At 40.9% G+C, this 14,734-nt stretch overlaps 1 protein-coding gene across 16 annotated transcripts in view; it reads left to right on the forward strand.

The window, feature by feature from the left end:
• LTBP1 (latent transforming growth factor beta binding protein 1) overlaps nt 1–14,734 on the forward strand; it is a 333,039-nt gene that overhangs the window by 150,467 nt on the left and 167,838 nt on the right. For all 16 annotated transcript variants that reach the window (XM_008174460.4, XM_008174437.4, XM_042848435.2 and 13 more), the window contains one exon: nt 1,878–2,152. In XM_008174460.4, the coding sequence (XP_008172682.2) occupies nt 1,878–2,152 (275 nt within the window). The remainder of the gene's footprint in view (nt 1–1,877; nt 2,153–14,734) is intronic.

The following is a 14,734-nucleotide window of genomic DNA, read 5'->3' on the forward strand; positions in this document are numbered from 1 at the left end:
CACCCGGGCACCGGGCGGGCAAAGGGGAGCTGGCAAGGGAGGGAGACGGGGGGGCTCAGCTGTGAACCCCCCCCACCGCGCCAGAGGGCTTCTGCCCGGGCTGCTGCACCCGGGGCCTGGAGCGCAGCCTGGAGGCTGCTGCAGCCCGCAGGGCAGCGCGGTGGCTCCAGTCGGGGGCGGTGCGGAGCGGGCAGGGGCTGGGAGGGTGGCGCGGGGGCGTGGGCTGAATCCCTGCTGCTGCTGGGGAGCCCCGCGCCTCTTCCTCCCACTCACGGCTGCGGCTTCTTCCCGGCGGGATGTGCCCCCCGGCCTGCCCCACGCACATGCGGCGCGCGTCCAGCTGCTCCTTCCCAGCGGGAGGGAGACTAGGTGCGGGGGACGCGCGCTGCATGTGCCCGGGGCAGCGGGAGGTGCGTCTCGCCAGGAAGGAGCCGCAGCCGCGAGCAGGAGGGAGAGGCGCGGGGCTCCCTGGCAGCAGCGGGGATTCGGCCCCTGCCGCCCACCCGGCTCCTGCCCGCTCCCCGCTGCCCCCGCCCGGACCCACCACGCCCCGCATATGCCCGTGGCGGGCCAGGGGGCGGGAGGCTCTGCGGGAAGGGCAGCGCGCGGGGCCTGCTAATGCCCCAGGCCCCTTTAAAACTCTTTTTTTTTTTTGCTCCGCCCCCCCTCCCTTTTTTTTTGCTCCACCCCCGTCCCGATATTTTATACTACTAATCTGGTCACCCTAAATGCTTGGATCTTCAGACATTTTTTTTTAAATAAATCCTTCAAAAGACCACCCTTATCTAAGGGCACCAGTTTAATAATACTGCATAGGGCCCCATAAATCCTAAAGACGACTCTGTGGGTGGTACACAGGGCTGGTTATTTCTTATTCACCTTCTCTTCCCCTTGGAAAGCTTTAGAGTTTTGCAGGAGAGAGAATCCCTCCCCTAATTAGGCGAAGCCTCTTTGATGCTCCGAAGTAATTGTCTGTAAGAATATTCACCACCTTTGATTGTTAACTTGTAAAATGTAAGGAGATGAGTCTGTTCTTAGAGACTCTAAGATTCTAACTGTGAATGCTTAAAGTGGATTTAAGATTGGATTTAAAGGTGCACTAAGATTTTATAAAAATAATATTTAAAATAGGTTCAGAACCCAAATCAATAAAGGTTTTGGGATTATGAGACTGGTTTAATATCCATGAAATTCCATTGATTTTAACATAATTACTCCTGATTCACATTGGAATAAGTGAGTGGAAGTTCTGAAGCGATGTGCACAGACTTAAAACTACAACTCCATTCAAAAACCAAGTATTTGAAAAGCAGTCCCTCCTTATTTGACAAATCCTTAATTCAAAGTTCAATGAAGGGAGTGGTTTTTTTTTTTTAGATGGTTGGGAGGTCATCAGTGGTTTCATGGGCAAATTCAGGACTTGGCTGGTATACCAAGGTGAAATGATGAACTCTGAAGCTTTCTCTGTGTTCCAAAGAGAGAGAATAGATTTGAAAAATAGAACAAAATTTACTGTATATCCAGAGTTTGAATTCTGGGACTTAGAATGGAATTTTTTTTATACAGTCTGACCACAAATATTAATGTCACATCAGCCAGCTGGACACCTACCTTACACTGTAATCTTTAACACTGTTTTCTGTAGAGTCTTACTTTTCTGTACAAAGAGCTTGAAATCTCTTCCATTCTAAACCACATGCTATACATTTTAACTTTTTTCTATATTTGGGCTTTATGTATATTTTTTTCATTTTTTAGGCTGTCCTATATAAATTTTAATGTAAACATTAATACTAAAGAACTGTTGAAGATGTTGGGTATTTCTGTTTAACATCTGTTCTCGCTGTTTTTTGTTTTTGTTCTTCCAATTATTTTAGTGAAGTTCCCCCCTAACGTAGTGAATATCCATGTGAAACATCCCCCTGAGGCCTCAGTACAGTTCCATCAAGTTTCAAGAATTGACAGCACATCAGCAGGACAGAAAGTGAAAGTACCCCAGCCAGGACATCCCCAGGTCTCTTATCAAGGTGTTCCATATCACAAGACCCAGAAAGGATCTACTTACCCACATCAGCAATCCACTCCTCATGTGTTTCCTGTTTCTGCTAAAACTCAGCTTGGGCGCTGCTTCCAGGAGACTATTGGGACACAGGTAAGAAATATTTGCAAATATTTTTTGAGATGGGAAGCTTTAAAGCAGTATTATACAACACTGAAAAATGTTTCATCAATGAGCAAAGAACATCTCAGCATTTTTTTCCCCCAAAAGAGATATCACCTCACACTGACTGTAGAGCTTTGTTTTTCAAAATAGTAATAATAGTTCACACCTCCTGCTCTTCTCTGAGCGAGTGCCTTCTCCTGCTGCACATCAGCGTCCTTGAAATAGGGCTTTCCGGTGAGGTATACAGCTGGGTCCCCTTTCTCCCTTTACTGGATGCTTTTCAAAAATAAGAACAGGTGGTTCTCTCCTCATCAAATGGCTGCAGCTTCAGCAAGCTACAAGGAGTGTCTTCAATGGTTCATCCTCTTTTCTCCCTAAACAACTGTTTTCAGAAGGAGCAGTAGATTTGTCTCCAATGCCCACTCTCTTCATGGGCCTGCCATCTCCTTTGACATTTTTTCCCCTTAATCTGCAGCATCCACGTATGTTTTTCAATAACATAGGCCCAGTGGGTTGTGACTGCTGGATTGTGGTGTGGGAGTGTGTCATGAAAGGCAATCATTAAAGCACTGAAAATTTTGTTCTATCTAAAATAAACAATCTTGCTTCCCCACCACCCACACACCCTTACTCCTCAAGGTTCAATAGTCTCTCTCAACCTCTCAAAACATAGCCACAAATAAATTATTTAGGCTTAGTGTTGTTACCATTGATATATTTTTATTAGGGCTGTCAATCGCAGTTAACTCACGCGATTAACTTAAAAAAATTAATCACGATTAATTGCATTTATAACAATAGAATACCAATATAAAAATGTATTAAATATTATTGAATGGTTTTCTACATTTTCAATATTGATTTCAATTACAACACAGAATACAAAGTGCACGGTGCTCACTTTATATTATTATTTGTATTACAAATATATGTACTGTAAAAATGATAAACAAAAGAAATAATATTCTTCAATTCACCTCACACAAGTACTGAAATGCAATCTCTTTATCATGAAAGTGTAACTTACAAATGCAGATTTTTTTTGCTTACATAGCTGCACTCAAAAACAAAACAATGTAAAACTTTAGAGCTTACAAGTCAAGGCAGTCCTACTTCTTATTCTGCCAATCGCTAAAGACAAAAAAGTTTGTTTACATTTGCCTGTTTCTTATTTACAGTGTCACCTGAAAGTGAGAACAGACATTCGCATGGCACTTTTGTAGCTGCCGTTGCAAGGTATTTACGTGCCAGATATGCTAAACATTTGTATGCCCCTTCATGCTTTGGCCACCGTTCCAGAGGACATGCTTCCATGCTGATGATGCTCGTTTAAAAAATAAAACAAAAACATCAATTCAATTTGTGATTGTACTCCTTGGGGAGAGAATTGTATGTCTCCTGCTCTGTTTTACCTGCATTCTGCATATATTTCATGTTATAGCAGTCTCGGATGATGGCTCAGCACATGTTCATTTGAAGAACACTTTCACAGCGGATTTGACAAAACGCAAAGAAGGTACAGATGTGAGATTTCTAAAAATAGCTACAGCACTCGACCCAAGGTTTAAGAATCTGAAGTTCCGTCCATAATCTGAGAGGGACGAGCTGTATAGCATGCTTTTAGAAGTCTTAAAAGAGCAACACTCCGATGCGGAAACTACAGAACTCAAACCACCAAAAAATAAAATCAGCCGTCGATTAGTGGCATCTGACTCAGTTGATGAAAATGAACATGCCTCAGTCCGCACTGCAGTTGTTATCAAGCTGAACCCATCTCAGCATGGAAGCATGTCCTCTGGAATGGTGGTTGAAGCATAAAGGGACATCTGAATCTTCAGCACATCTGGCACATAAATATCTTGCAACGCCAGCTACAATAGTGCCATGCGAGCACCTATTCTCACTTTCAGGTGACATTGTAAACAAGAAGCAGGGAGCATTATCTTCTGCAAATTGTAACCAACCTTGTTTGTCTGAGTGATTGGCTCACCAAGAAGCAGGACTGAGTGGACTTGTAGGCTCTAAAGTTTTACATTGTTTTATTTTTGAATGCGTTTTTTTTTTTTTTTTTACATAATTCTACATTTGTAAGTTCAACTTTCATGATGGAGATTGCACTACAGTACTTGTATGAGGTGATTTGAAAAATACAATGTTTTTGTTTTTTACAGTGCAAATATTTGTTGTAATAAATAAATATAAAGTGAGCAGTGTACACTTTGTATTCTGTGTTGTAATTGAAATGAATATATTTGAAAATGTAGTAAACATCCAAAAATATTTAAAATAAATGTTATACTATTGTTTAACAGCATGATTAATCATGTGATTAATCGCAGTTAATTTTTTTAATCGCTTGAAAGCCCTAATTTTTATGCCTGTTTTTATATTAATTTGAAAAATAGAAATGAAAATAGTGGAAAAAAAATTATAATTTTTGACTTCAGAGAAGAGTTTGCCATCCTGAAAAGGGTAAGAAACAATGTTATGGGAAAAGATGGTAGCAACATCTATATTTAAGGTTGCCTGACGCTTTCCATTATAAGACCCTGTTTTCAGTTGCTTTTAACTTTGATGAACTGTAATTGTTTGGGGTCAAATTTTCTATGCTGTTTGTTTCAGGTTGAATTTTTTTTGGGAAGCTTTAGGAAAAACAGTTAATCTCTTCTTTTCTCTGTATCTCTTCACTTCTCTCTGTTTAAATTTCAAACAATACATACATAGAATTTTTTAACATAAAAATATATCAGCTTTTAAATGAACTTTGTACACTATTACTTCCTGTGTGGTACACCTATTGGTCACCTGTTCAATAGCAGGCTATTATTAAGCAATTTATAAGCTTGTTCCTTGTTAATATAACCTTTCTTCTCCCCCTTCCTCCAGCTAGTCCTGTAGTTCAGCCAGCAGTAGGTGTTTGTGCTTAACTTTACTTGATGATTAGTTTGTAAGGTGCAGTAAGATTTAAAGTGTGAGAGCTGTGTAGTTTACATCACAGGGCCATGCACTCGGATGATTGGAAACATTTCACAAAGTGTGTTGGTAAGAAAGTGTCAAGTGCAAGAAATAAATTTGCTTATCTTGGTGGAACAAGTCATCCATTTGCCGTACATCCATGCTGTATCTGCCACTCCAGATCTCAGACAGATCCACGTCTGACTTTGTATTTAGCAGACCTTTCTGCTTACCACTGTGGGCAACTAAATTGGATTATGCTTTGGCAGAAGCCTTTGCAGTGAATGCTTCTCCAACAAAAGAAGGGGGGAGGGACAAAATACAGTTTTTTACTTGCTTCTGGGCAAAGAAATGGAAGATGCAGACACTGTAGAAGCTGAGGTAGAAAAAGATTTGAAGAAAAATGAGTGCCATTAGTTTGGGCCTATTTATCACTACTCATTTAAGGACCATTCTAAGTTTAGCTTAGAGAAGGGCTTTTGGACCAAATTCATTTTGTATTTATTCACAGTGTCATGATATACAGTATAAGGAGGACAAACATGCCCTACATTATTGTATGATTATCAGATTTACTCCTCTGTTAACATGGTTTATTACCAAGTGCCAGAAATATGATAGGAAGGTGCAGGCCCGGAGCATATGCGATATTTCCCAGACAGTTTAGGGGCATGCTATCCTTGTAGAAATGCTATGTTTGTACTGGGGTATATGTTTTTTGTTTGCCATCATTGCATATTTTATGTTTACAAATTAGGGCCACGTTCTGTCTGTAGTAGTTGGAGTGGAAGGCATAAAGAATCTACTTGAGGCCTGCATAAGGGCCAGGTAGAATTACAGGCAACAGAGCACAGGAATTTGTTCCTCCCTATTCTTTTTGTTGTGTACAATGGGGGAAGAGATGGTACATACCAGTGCTATGGTGTCTTATCTGCCAGCCAATGGAGGATAGCTCTTAGATTGGTGTAGCTGCTCGCACACTCACCCTGATGACTGTGGGCTCCACAAGACATTCTGCTTGTCTGAGACATATTCTTCTCAGTACTCCCTCTGTTCTGGAGCAGTACCTCTCTGCACTACCCCCGCACGTGGGCAGTACCTCCCAATTTAGACTGAGATATGTTCCTATTTCTCCCAAACTTTATTCATCCTTTTAGTGCCAACCTTGGGAAAAAGCCTAATGCAGTCTGAGAGAACCTTTTTGTTTCAAGGAATTTAATTTATAGCTGGAATTGTAGAGCTTTCAAAGGAGCCAAAACCAGGCACTAGGACCTACCATAAATTTGTTAGGTTCAAACAGGTCTGTAATCTAAAAAGAGCCATTTATTTTTTATTTATTCAATATTTGCTTTGGTAAATGTGATAGGGCCTCTCTATATGTCCATGGAGGTTTCCAGGCTGAGTTTTCTTTATTAATACTAGCATGTAATACGTCCTCAGTTAAAATACTTGAGTCTGCTCTGGATAATTTCTGTATTCTTACTTTGCTTAACAATTGTCAGTGTTTATGTATTTTCTTGCACAGTGGCTTTGCATAGTTGGCTTTAGTACTCTAAAAACCTTTTATTAATTATTCTGAGATCAGGGGTGATTTTACTGTCTGCAAAAGAGTCAGAAGAAATGTGTGTGTGGTCCCTTCTAGGCAAATCAACCAAGCTAATATAGGATCTTGCTTATCTTCCCATTGCTATTCTCTGCTTTTAGCATGGGTGAAAAAGTGTTCTATTGATCTGATTTATAACATTACAATTTATGAGTAAACTGTCTTGAATCTCAGAGATGTACTGGGGGACTTGTCTTGTGTGTGTAGTTATGCAGCATATACATATGTGCAACCTTAATTCAGACACTTCCTGACTGTCCGAGTCTAACTGTGCAACATAAGAGTCTCATTTTGGATAGAATTTATTCAAAATTATCTGAATTTGTCCAAACCTTTTAACATCTTCTCTTTCCTTCTTTCCTTCTGATTGTATCTAAACTGATCCTGATCTTCCCTCCTTCCTCATTGAACATAATTAGCTGATCTCCCAGGCATAGGACGGTGATTCTTGTCACTCTGTGTTTTTTTCCCACCCCTTCATGGTTCTCCCCTCTCCCCAACACATTCCTGCCCACCTTACCTTTTTTGGTATTTCTTTCATGGATCTCAGTTACAAGTAGCTGTCTTCACTAGGCCTGGGCTGGCTACTGTAGTCAAATCCCAATTACTCTGGCCTTACCCAGGTCAGATACCCAGAATGTATTTTACACATTTAAGCCCAGAGCATGCAATAGTAGAACAAGCAGTTGGCCAAACCCCAGCCCAGACTGCCAAACCCACCTGGTGCCTAACCACCTAGAGCCTACAAAAGGACTATAAGTGAAGGCGGGGCCCTCACAGGGGTCAGAGAAAAGATGATGAGCAGGTGCAGGAGAGAATAAAAAATTATGACAGTCCCCAGGATTCAGTGTGATATATTTTTAGGTATATATTGTTTTATTGTGTGTTTTTTGTCCTGGAGACAAAGGTGGGCTGATGGGCACCTGTAGAAATAGGATTATTGTTATAATATTTTAAAACTTGGGTGTAGAGAAAGAGTTTATGTTCTGGCTGGCTCTTATTTTTTCAAAGTCAGTTCACCCATCCCCACAGGGTTTTTTTCAGAATGGAACTCTGAGTCAGTATTTTTTCTGGAAGATTTCATAGAATTCATTCCATTAGAGGTTCTTAGTGCTATCTCAGAAAGAAACTTTTCTTGTTGCCAAATACTTTATCAGCATCAGAAAGATTGTTGCACATATGTCAGAAACTAGCAGTAATTCATCTGTGGTCCAGACACTGATATTTCCATGTCATAAAGAATATTGGTCAAATCAATACATGTACTTGAATCTTTTTGGAAGCCAAGAGTCTGTCAGCTTAGAGCATTGGTCCACTCAGCCCTATTTATAAACCAAGCAAACAAATAACATTATGTTTTATTTCTTTAACCCCTTCCCACCGCCTCTACTGCTTTTCATTTTAATTCTAATAATGTGTCTTTACTGTGACACAGAACATCGTGTTATTTTTCTAAATGCTTTTATTGTGTCAGTGATGCACACAAAGTTTGTATTGCTAATTTGAGTCCTATTAATTTTACATATGATTAATGTGCATTTAAATTGTTATGGAACATTTCAGTGTAGATGGAATGTATGTTCACACAGGTGCCTACGATGTGTCAAGATTTATGTATAGATTTCTCTCATATGCCATTTTAAATCTTTATTAGAGATATTTCTAATATTGCTAGAGATGCTGACATTTAAATAAGTATTTTCTAGTTTTAAGGCTCTTGTCTAAAAAAATAGCTTTCCCAACATTGATCTGATTTCTTTCCAATTAAATGTAAATAAAGAATTATTAGTCACAAAAATAAATAAAAAACAATATTAAGAAGCAAGAAGGAGAAGTTGGCTGTTGCGTATTTGACTAAACCAGGGAAATTCCCATATCTTCTCTGATTAATAAGTTATAGTCTAGCCTCTTGAATAGGATTTTTTGAATGTTGGTTTTACATAATCACAGCCATTCAATTTCTGGTGGGCTGCTCTGTGACTTAAAAAAACCAACAAATTCCACCCGACACACTCCAAACTACAACGACAACAAAAGAAACAGTTTTCCTGTTTAAAGAGAAATATTTAGTTGAAACAACTTAACTGACTGAATGTACTCTGCACCAAATTCAAGCACATGACACTGCTTTTGGATCTGCACTGGTTATCTGTTAAGATGTAATCTGTGAAATGTATAGTGTTTGTTTTGACCTATAAAGCCTTCAGCTGCCTATCTGAAAGTCTGTCCCTGTTTGCATACCATACTGCTATATTCAGTGTTGTTGTAGACGAGTCAGTCCCAGGATATTAGGGAGACAAGATGGGTGAGGTAATATATTTTATTGGACAAACTTCTGCAGGTGAGAGAGACAAGCTTTCGAGCTTACACAGAGCTCTTCTTCAGGTCTAGGTAACTTACGGAGGCCAGGTCTACACTACAGGCCTATACTGGTATAACTACATCGCTCAGAGGTTTGAAAAATCCACACCCCTGAATGATGTAGTTATACTGACTTAACCACCCATGTAGAGCTTCTTCCGTCAACATAGCTTCTGCTTTTCAGGGATGAGGATTAACTATGCTGATAAGAGAAGGGTTGGCATAGTAGGATTTTCACCATAGCACTACAGTGACGCAGCTGCAGTGCTGTACATGAATACAAGCCCTCAGATTGTCACAGCAAAATACAAGATGGAACAGATTGTTTAACATAAGTAGTTCACACGTATTTCAAGGGTCCATTCAAGGAGAAGTGGCCTGTTAACATCCTTCCAGTCATAGGTAGGGGAGAAAAAGTAAGGAGAGATGGAAAGCGGATGGCGGGAGAGTTGTTAGTGGGTTTTAAATTGTTGTAATAAACCATAAGTCCAGTACTTCTATTCAGTCCATGAGTTTTAGTGTCTAGCAAAGTTATGAATTTAAGCTCCCAGGCTCGTCATTTGAAAGTGTTGTGCAAGTTTCCTTTGAGGATGAGGACTGATAGGTCAGATATAGAGAGTGGTCACTTTGTGAAGAGTGTTCACCCACAGGTGATAGGGTGTTTTTGTCTTTTATCATTTTCCTGTGAGAATTCATTCAAGAACGAGTGATTGTCTGGTTTTACCCATGTAGTTGCTATTGGGGCATTTAGTGCATTGGAGGCGGTACACCACCACGTGTGGGACCCATGGATCTGCTATAATTGAGATCAGCAAGGGTGCCCGAGCTGAACTTCTTACTGTATTAATCTATTTGATCATTGCATTTTTAAAAGTAAGAGGCATATAGAAAATCAAAATAAATAAAAAATAATCTTATTGAAGACTTCATTGGGAATTGTAAGGTATTGTCCATTTTTCAACATGACCATTGTTTAATCAAGGGAGTACTGAATTATTTAAATTATGATGATGATTGAAGAAAGTAAACGTGTAGTTGATAAATATCTCAAAGAAATTACTTTTTGGAAGCATTTTAATAAACCATGTTTTTTTCAGAAGTGATTTCAGATGGGATGTATGTATTTAGGATTGAGGTGGCCCCCATCTTTTAAGTGCTGGACTTAGAAAAGTATAGAATAAACAGACTGTGGCAGTTGGAAAAGTGTATAAGTTGGCAAAGTTCAGAGGATGGGTGGTGACACAAGCCCTGTCCCTGCAAAAACTTAAGCATATGCTTAACTCTGTTCAAATTAGTAGTCCCATTGACCTTGGGCATAAAATAAAGCATATGCACAAGTGTTTGTAGAAACTGGGCTTGAGTCACTAACATGTTTTTTCCAACTGCAAGTATTAAATAAAACACAAAACAGATCTCTTTGTGATCAGGGCAGCAAAGTACAGTAAAAGCTGTTTATTGGGCATGTTGGGGGAATGGGAGAGGGGTAGGTAAATGAAAAATGCCAGTTAATTAAGAGGGAGGGAGTTTGGGTATGGGAGGGGATGCAGGTCTGAGGATTGGGGTGTGGGAGGGGTTGTGGGGCGCAGGCTCTGGGAGGGAGTTTGGGTGTGGGAGGAGGCTTGAAGTGCAGGGTGCTGGATCCGGGCGGGCGCTCACCTCGGACAGCCAGACCTACCCTGGCTGCTCCTAGCTGGAGGCACGGCAGGCGGCTCTGCATGCTGCCCCCACCCCACCCTGAGCGCTGGCTCTGCAACTCCCATTGGCTGGGAACAGTAGCCAGTGGGAGCTGCGAGGGTGGCACCTGCAGGCAGAGGCAGTGTGCAGAGCTGCCTGCCGCACCTCTGCCTAGGAGCAGCTGGTATAGGTTGCGACTTACACGGAGCTGCCTGAAGTGAGTGGCCCACAGATCTGGCACCCCACAGCCCCTCCTGCACCCCAAACCCCCTTCCACTCCCCATCTCCCTCCCAGAGCCTGCGCTCCACATTCCCTCCCATGCCCCAACCCTCCTGCCGGCCCCGCGCCAACCGGACTATAAACCAGGCTTTCAATGAAGATTAGAAATGCCGGTTTATATTCCTTTCCGGTCGGTGAAGTGCCGGATAAAACAGCTTTTACTGTATATTGATAGTTATTAGTGAATAAAGTAATTCATTTATAGTGCTTTCATGTAAATGATGTATGAAATGGTTGTAGATGTATCAGGGATTAGTATGGAAACATGGCCATATTAATGTGCCATTTTGTCAAACACTAAGCTAGCTTGCTTATTAAACAACATAAATGACCATACTGTACTTCAGATTTTACAGACATTTCCTATGAAAATGAAAGAATATAGATTTTCATTGCTCATAGCAAATACCTGCCATATTGTAATTTGACAAATTCTTAAAAAAAAAAAAGTAAAGTAAAATCAGATGTTTCACACATTAGTACTTTTTCTTTTCAGAGCACTTTTAAAAACTTTTTTTCTTGCAAGTAGTCTTAAAAATACCAACTCATAATAGAAAATAGTTGTCTGGAATTCCTTGAGGCTCATGGTTTGGCTTCAGAAGCTTTTAAACAAATAGACTGTCAGAAAATCAGTGTGGATCCATTTACAGGATATAATGCTTCATCCACAATAGATTCTTTGCAAAATCAGTACCCTGAAATATCAGAGGATTAAAGATGTATCAGATACCAAAAACATCAAACATTGTTTTAATTACTCAAATAAAAGAAAGCTGGATAATTTTTACTTGCCTGTAAAGAATGTTCTGCTTAAGCCAAAACAAATTCTTTACAAGTCCTTTTAGAAAGTCTGGAAGTATTTAAGAGTTTCTCTACTCTTCTTATGAGACAATGCCTGTTACTGAGCCAGTGTTATATTGGATGATATTCTTTTTAACAACCTGTCATTCAGACATCCAGTATGTTGTTTGGTCATTATATCAGTAATATGATTCAGTAAATTTGGGGTCTATTAGTCTGAAGTTCATTTCGGGGAAAGAAAGATGCAATAGCCCAGTGTCTATGCCTATTGAAAAGTTTTCAGAATGCTTGACAGTGTATCTGTTCACTTCGGAGAATTTGCTATTGCGGTACGTGGAAGAGAAGTCTTTAAGCTGAATCCTGAAATCATTAGTTATTCCTCAGGCAGAGCACCCATGGATTTCAGCCAAGATCAATCAGTTAGTATCACTTTGTTAATGGTGATATAGTGACTTTTTAGTAACAGCCCACAAAAGGGCATTGCAAAGGAGTCACATGGCAGTGGGAGTCCTGGGAGGCATCCTGATGATTTCAGACAGAATAATTGTGATTGTTGTGGGACTTCTTGCCAGATTGGGATCTCCAGCAGCCTTTAATAGGAGCTCCATTTATTCCTTGGTGTACTGGTTCTGCTGTGCTGGGGAGGCTGTGGAGGGTGTGGTCTTGCCATCTCTCTAGTTCTTTTGGGGATTTTGTCACTGGCAACAGCACCCAATTTATGCAAAGACTGGGATTGTGGCTGAAATGCACACAGGGTAACAAAGTGATGTGGCTCTTGCAGCCTCTGTGCACCAGCACAATCTAAACTAACATTGGGAATACTGTGCACTTTTGTTAATTATGCAAAGTATGAGTGATATAAAAAAATTAAAGATAGACATGTACAAATGTTTAACGGTATCTGTCTTAAAGCATAATGGAAGTTGATGCCTCATTAATGGAATCTATTCAAAGCACAGTGTGCACATTAAAGGCTTGCCACTTAAATGAGGGCTAGATTTTTGTGGCAGAGCTGCACTGAAAGCAGTGACTCACGAGGAATTTCTGGGGATCTCCCCAGGGCAGTCACCCACCTATTGTTTGTGTCTCAGAACGTGAGATAGAAAGGGTTAAAGAATTATCTGTGGGGGAGCAGGGTGAAACTTCTAAGGAGGGTGAGGCTCCAATCCAAGTTTTTGCCCCAGTGAAATGGAGCTTCACTCCTGTGAGGCAGGCTCTGTGAAAGAGGAGAGCCTTTCTGGAAAGTGTGGCTGGCTGGGAAACAGGGCATGCGTTGGAAGGATCTGATGCACTATGTTGGAGGAAACAGGAACAATAGAGCTCATAAGTCAGAGTACACGCCAGCGTACTTTAGAAGTTCTGCATGGCTACCACCTTCCCCTGCTGCATATGTCCTAAACTCGGGGTGGGAAACCTTCTTTCTGTCATGAGCCATTGACCCACAGAAAAAAATCAATCGCGGGCCACTCACTCACCCAGGTGGGGGGGACACAGAGGCTCGGGGCCTCCCCCCACGGGGGGTGCTGCAGGCTGGATGAAATTAACCAATGGACCGGATCCAGCCCTTGGGCTGTAGGTTCCCCACCCCTGTCCTAAACCATGCAGATCTGGAGCACCATTTATATGGAGCTGAGGAACCCCACATGGCAGATGCCTTCCCTTGATGTCAGTTCCTAAAGTGGCTGGATGCTAATCAAATTACCACTGATTCTTCAAGCTTCAATTCCTCATAGATGTGATGGGAGCAAGATCTTAAATCATTGCCAGTATTTCTTGATAGGACTGTAAACCTCAGTTGCTAGATGACTCAGAATTTGGAATCCTTATTCTTGCTCATGGTTTTTATATGGAAATTTGAAACCATTATGACCACAGAGATCATGATCTTCAGTACAGTACAAATGCTACAGCACCACACCAAAATTAAGAGTGAGCTTTCCCTTTTTTTTTTAATCCTTATGTTTTGTTGATTTGTTTGGGGTTTTTTTCAGTTTAATGCGCTTAAATGATAAATTTAATATTTTTGGGGAAAAAACAACAAACAAAACAAAACCTGCTTCTGGAATATTGCCTCTGCACGATGCACACTGTTAGGATGGCTTTTGATGCCGCAGGAGATTGGATCCTTCTAGAAAAACTGTGTCTAATAGGTGCCACATAAGTGCCCTTCATGGCACCAAATGCTCACTGTCTGAGGTCATAAGGGGAGGTGCAGTCTCAACCACCTTGATTCCTCCCACTAAAGCTCAGAGACCAAAAAAGTAGTAGAACTGAGGAAGAAGGGAAGGGCAGGAGGTGGGGGAGAAGAATATGAGTATAAATATGCACAGGCAATATTCACAAAGAACTCCAGTTTCTAGTAAGTAACTTTTTTGAGTTTTGCAAGAGTAATGCAGTATCCAGGAAGGCAGGCTGAGCAAATCTAGTTGAACAGGAACACTGCCCTTCCAAACAGTGTGTCTGACTGGGATGCCAGGTCAAGGGAGTAGTGCTGTATACAGGTGTGAATAGAACTCCTTGTAAATGTTTAGGGCTGCACTTGCAGGAAATATTATGAAAGCTGTCTAGTTGAGTGAGCTCTAAGACTTGGGGCAATTCTGGCTAAGATGTAGCAAGTTTCAATATATACTTTTATCCTTTCAGAGAGGCACTGTGGAGAGATGGCATTTTTCCCACCCCCCACCCTACCGGTACACTGATCCCCCTGATATGTCACAAAAAATCTGACCCTATTTAAATAAAAGCTTAATACCCTTTTAACATGTAAGGTTAAGTCTAATATCCCCAGGATTGCATGTGGCTTTGGGGGGAAAAGATCTGGGGTGAAATCCTGGCCCCATTAAAGTCAATGGGAATTTATTTTATCCCTGTCTTTCAACTAACAAATTTTAAAGTC

This window comes from Chrysemys picta, chromosome 3 (assembly GCF_011386835.1).
Source record: "Chrysemys picta bellii isolate R12L10 chromosome 3, ASM1138683v2, whole genome shotgun sequence".
In the NCBI taxonomy this organism is placed as follows: domain Eukaryota; kingdom Metazoa; phylum Chordata; order Testudines; family Emydidae; genus Chrysemys; species Chrysemys picta.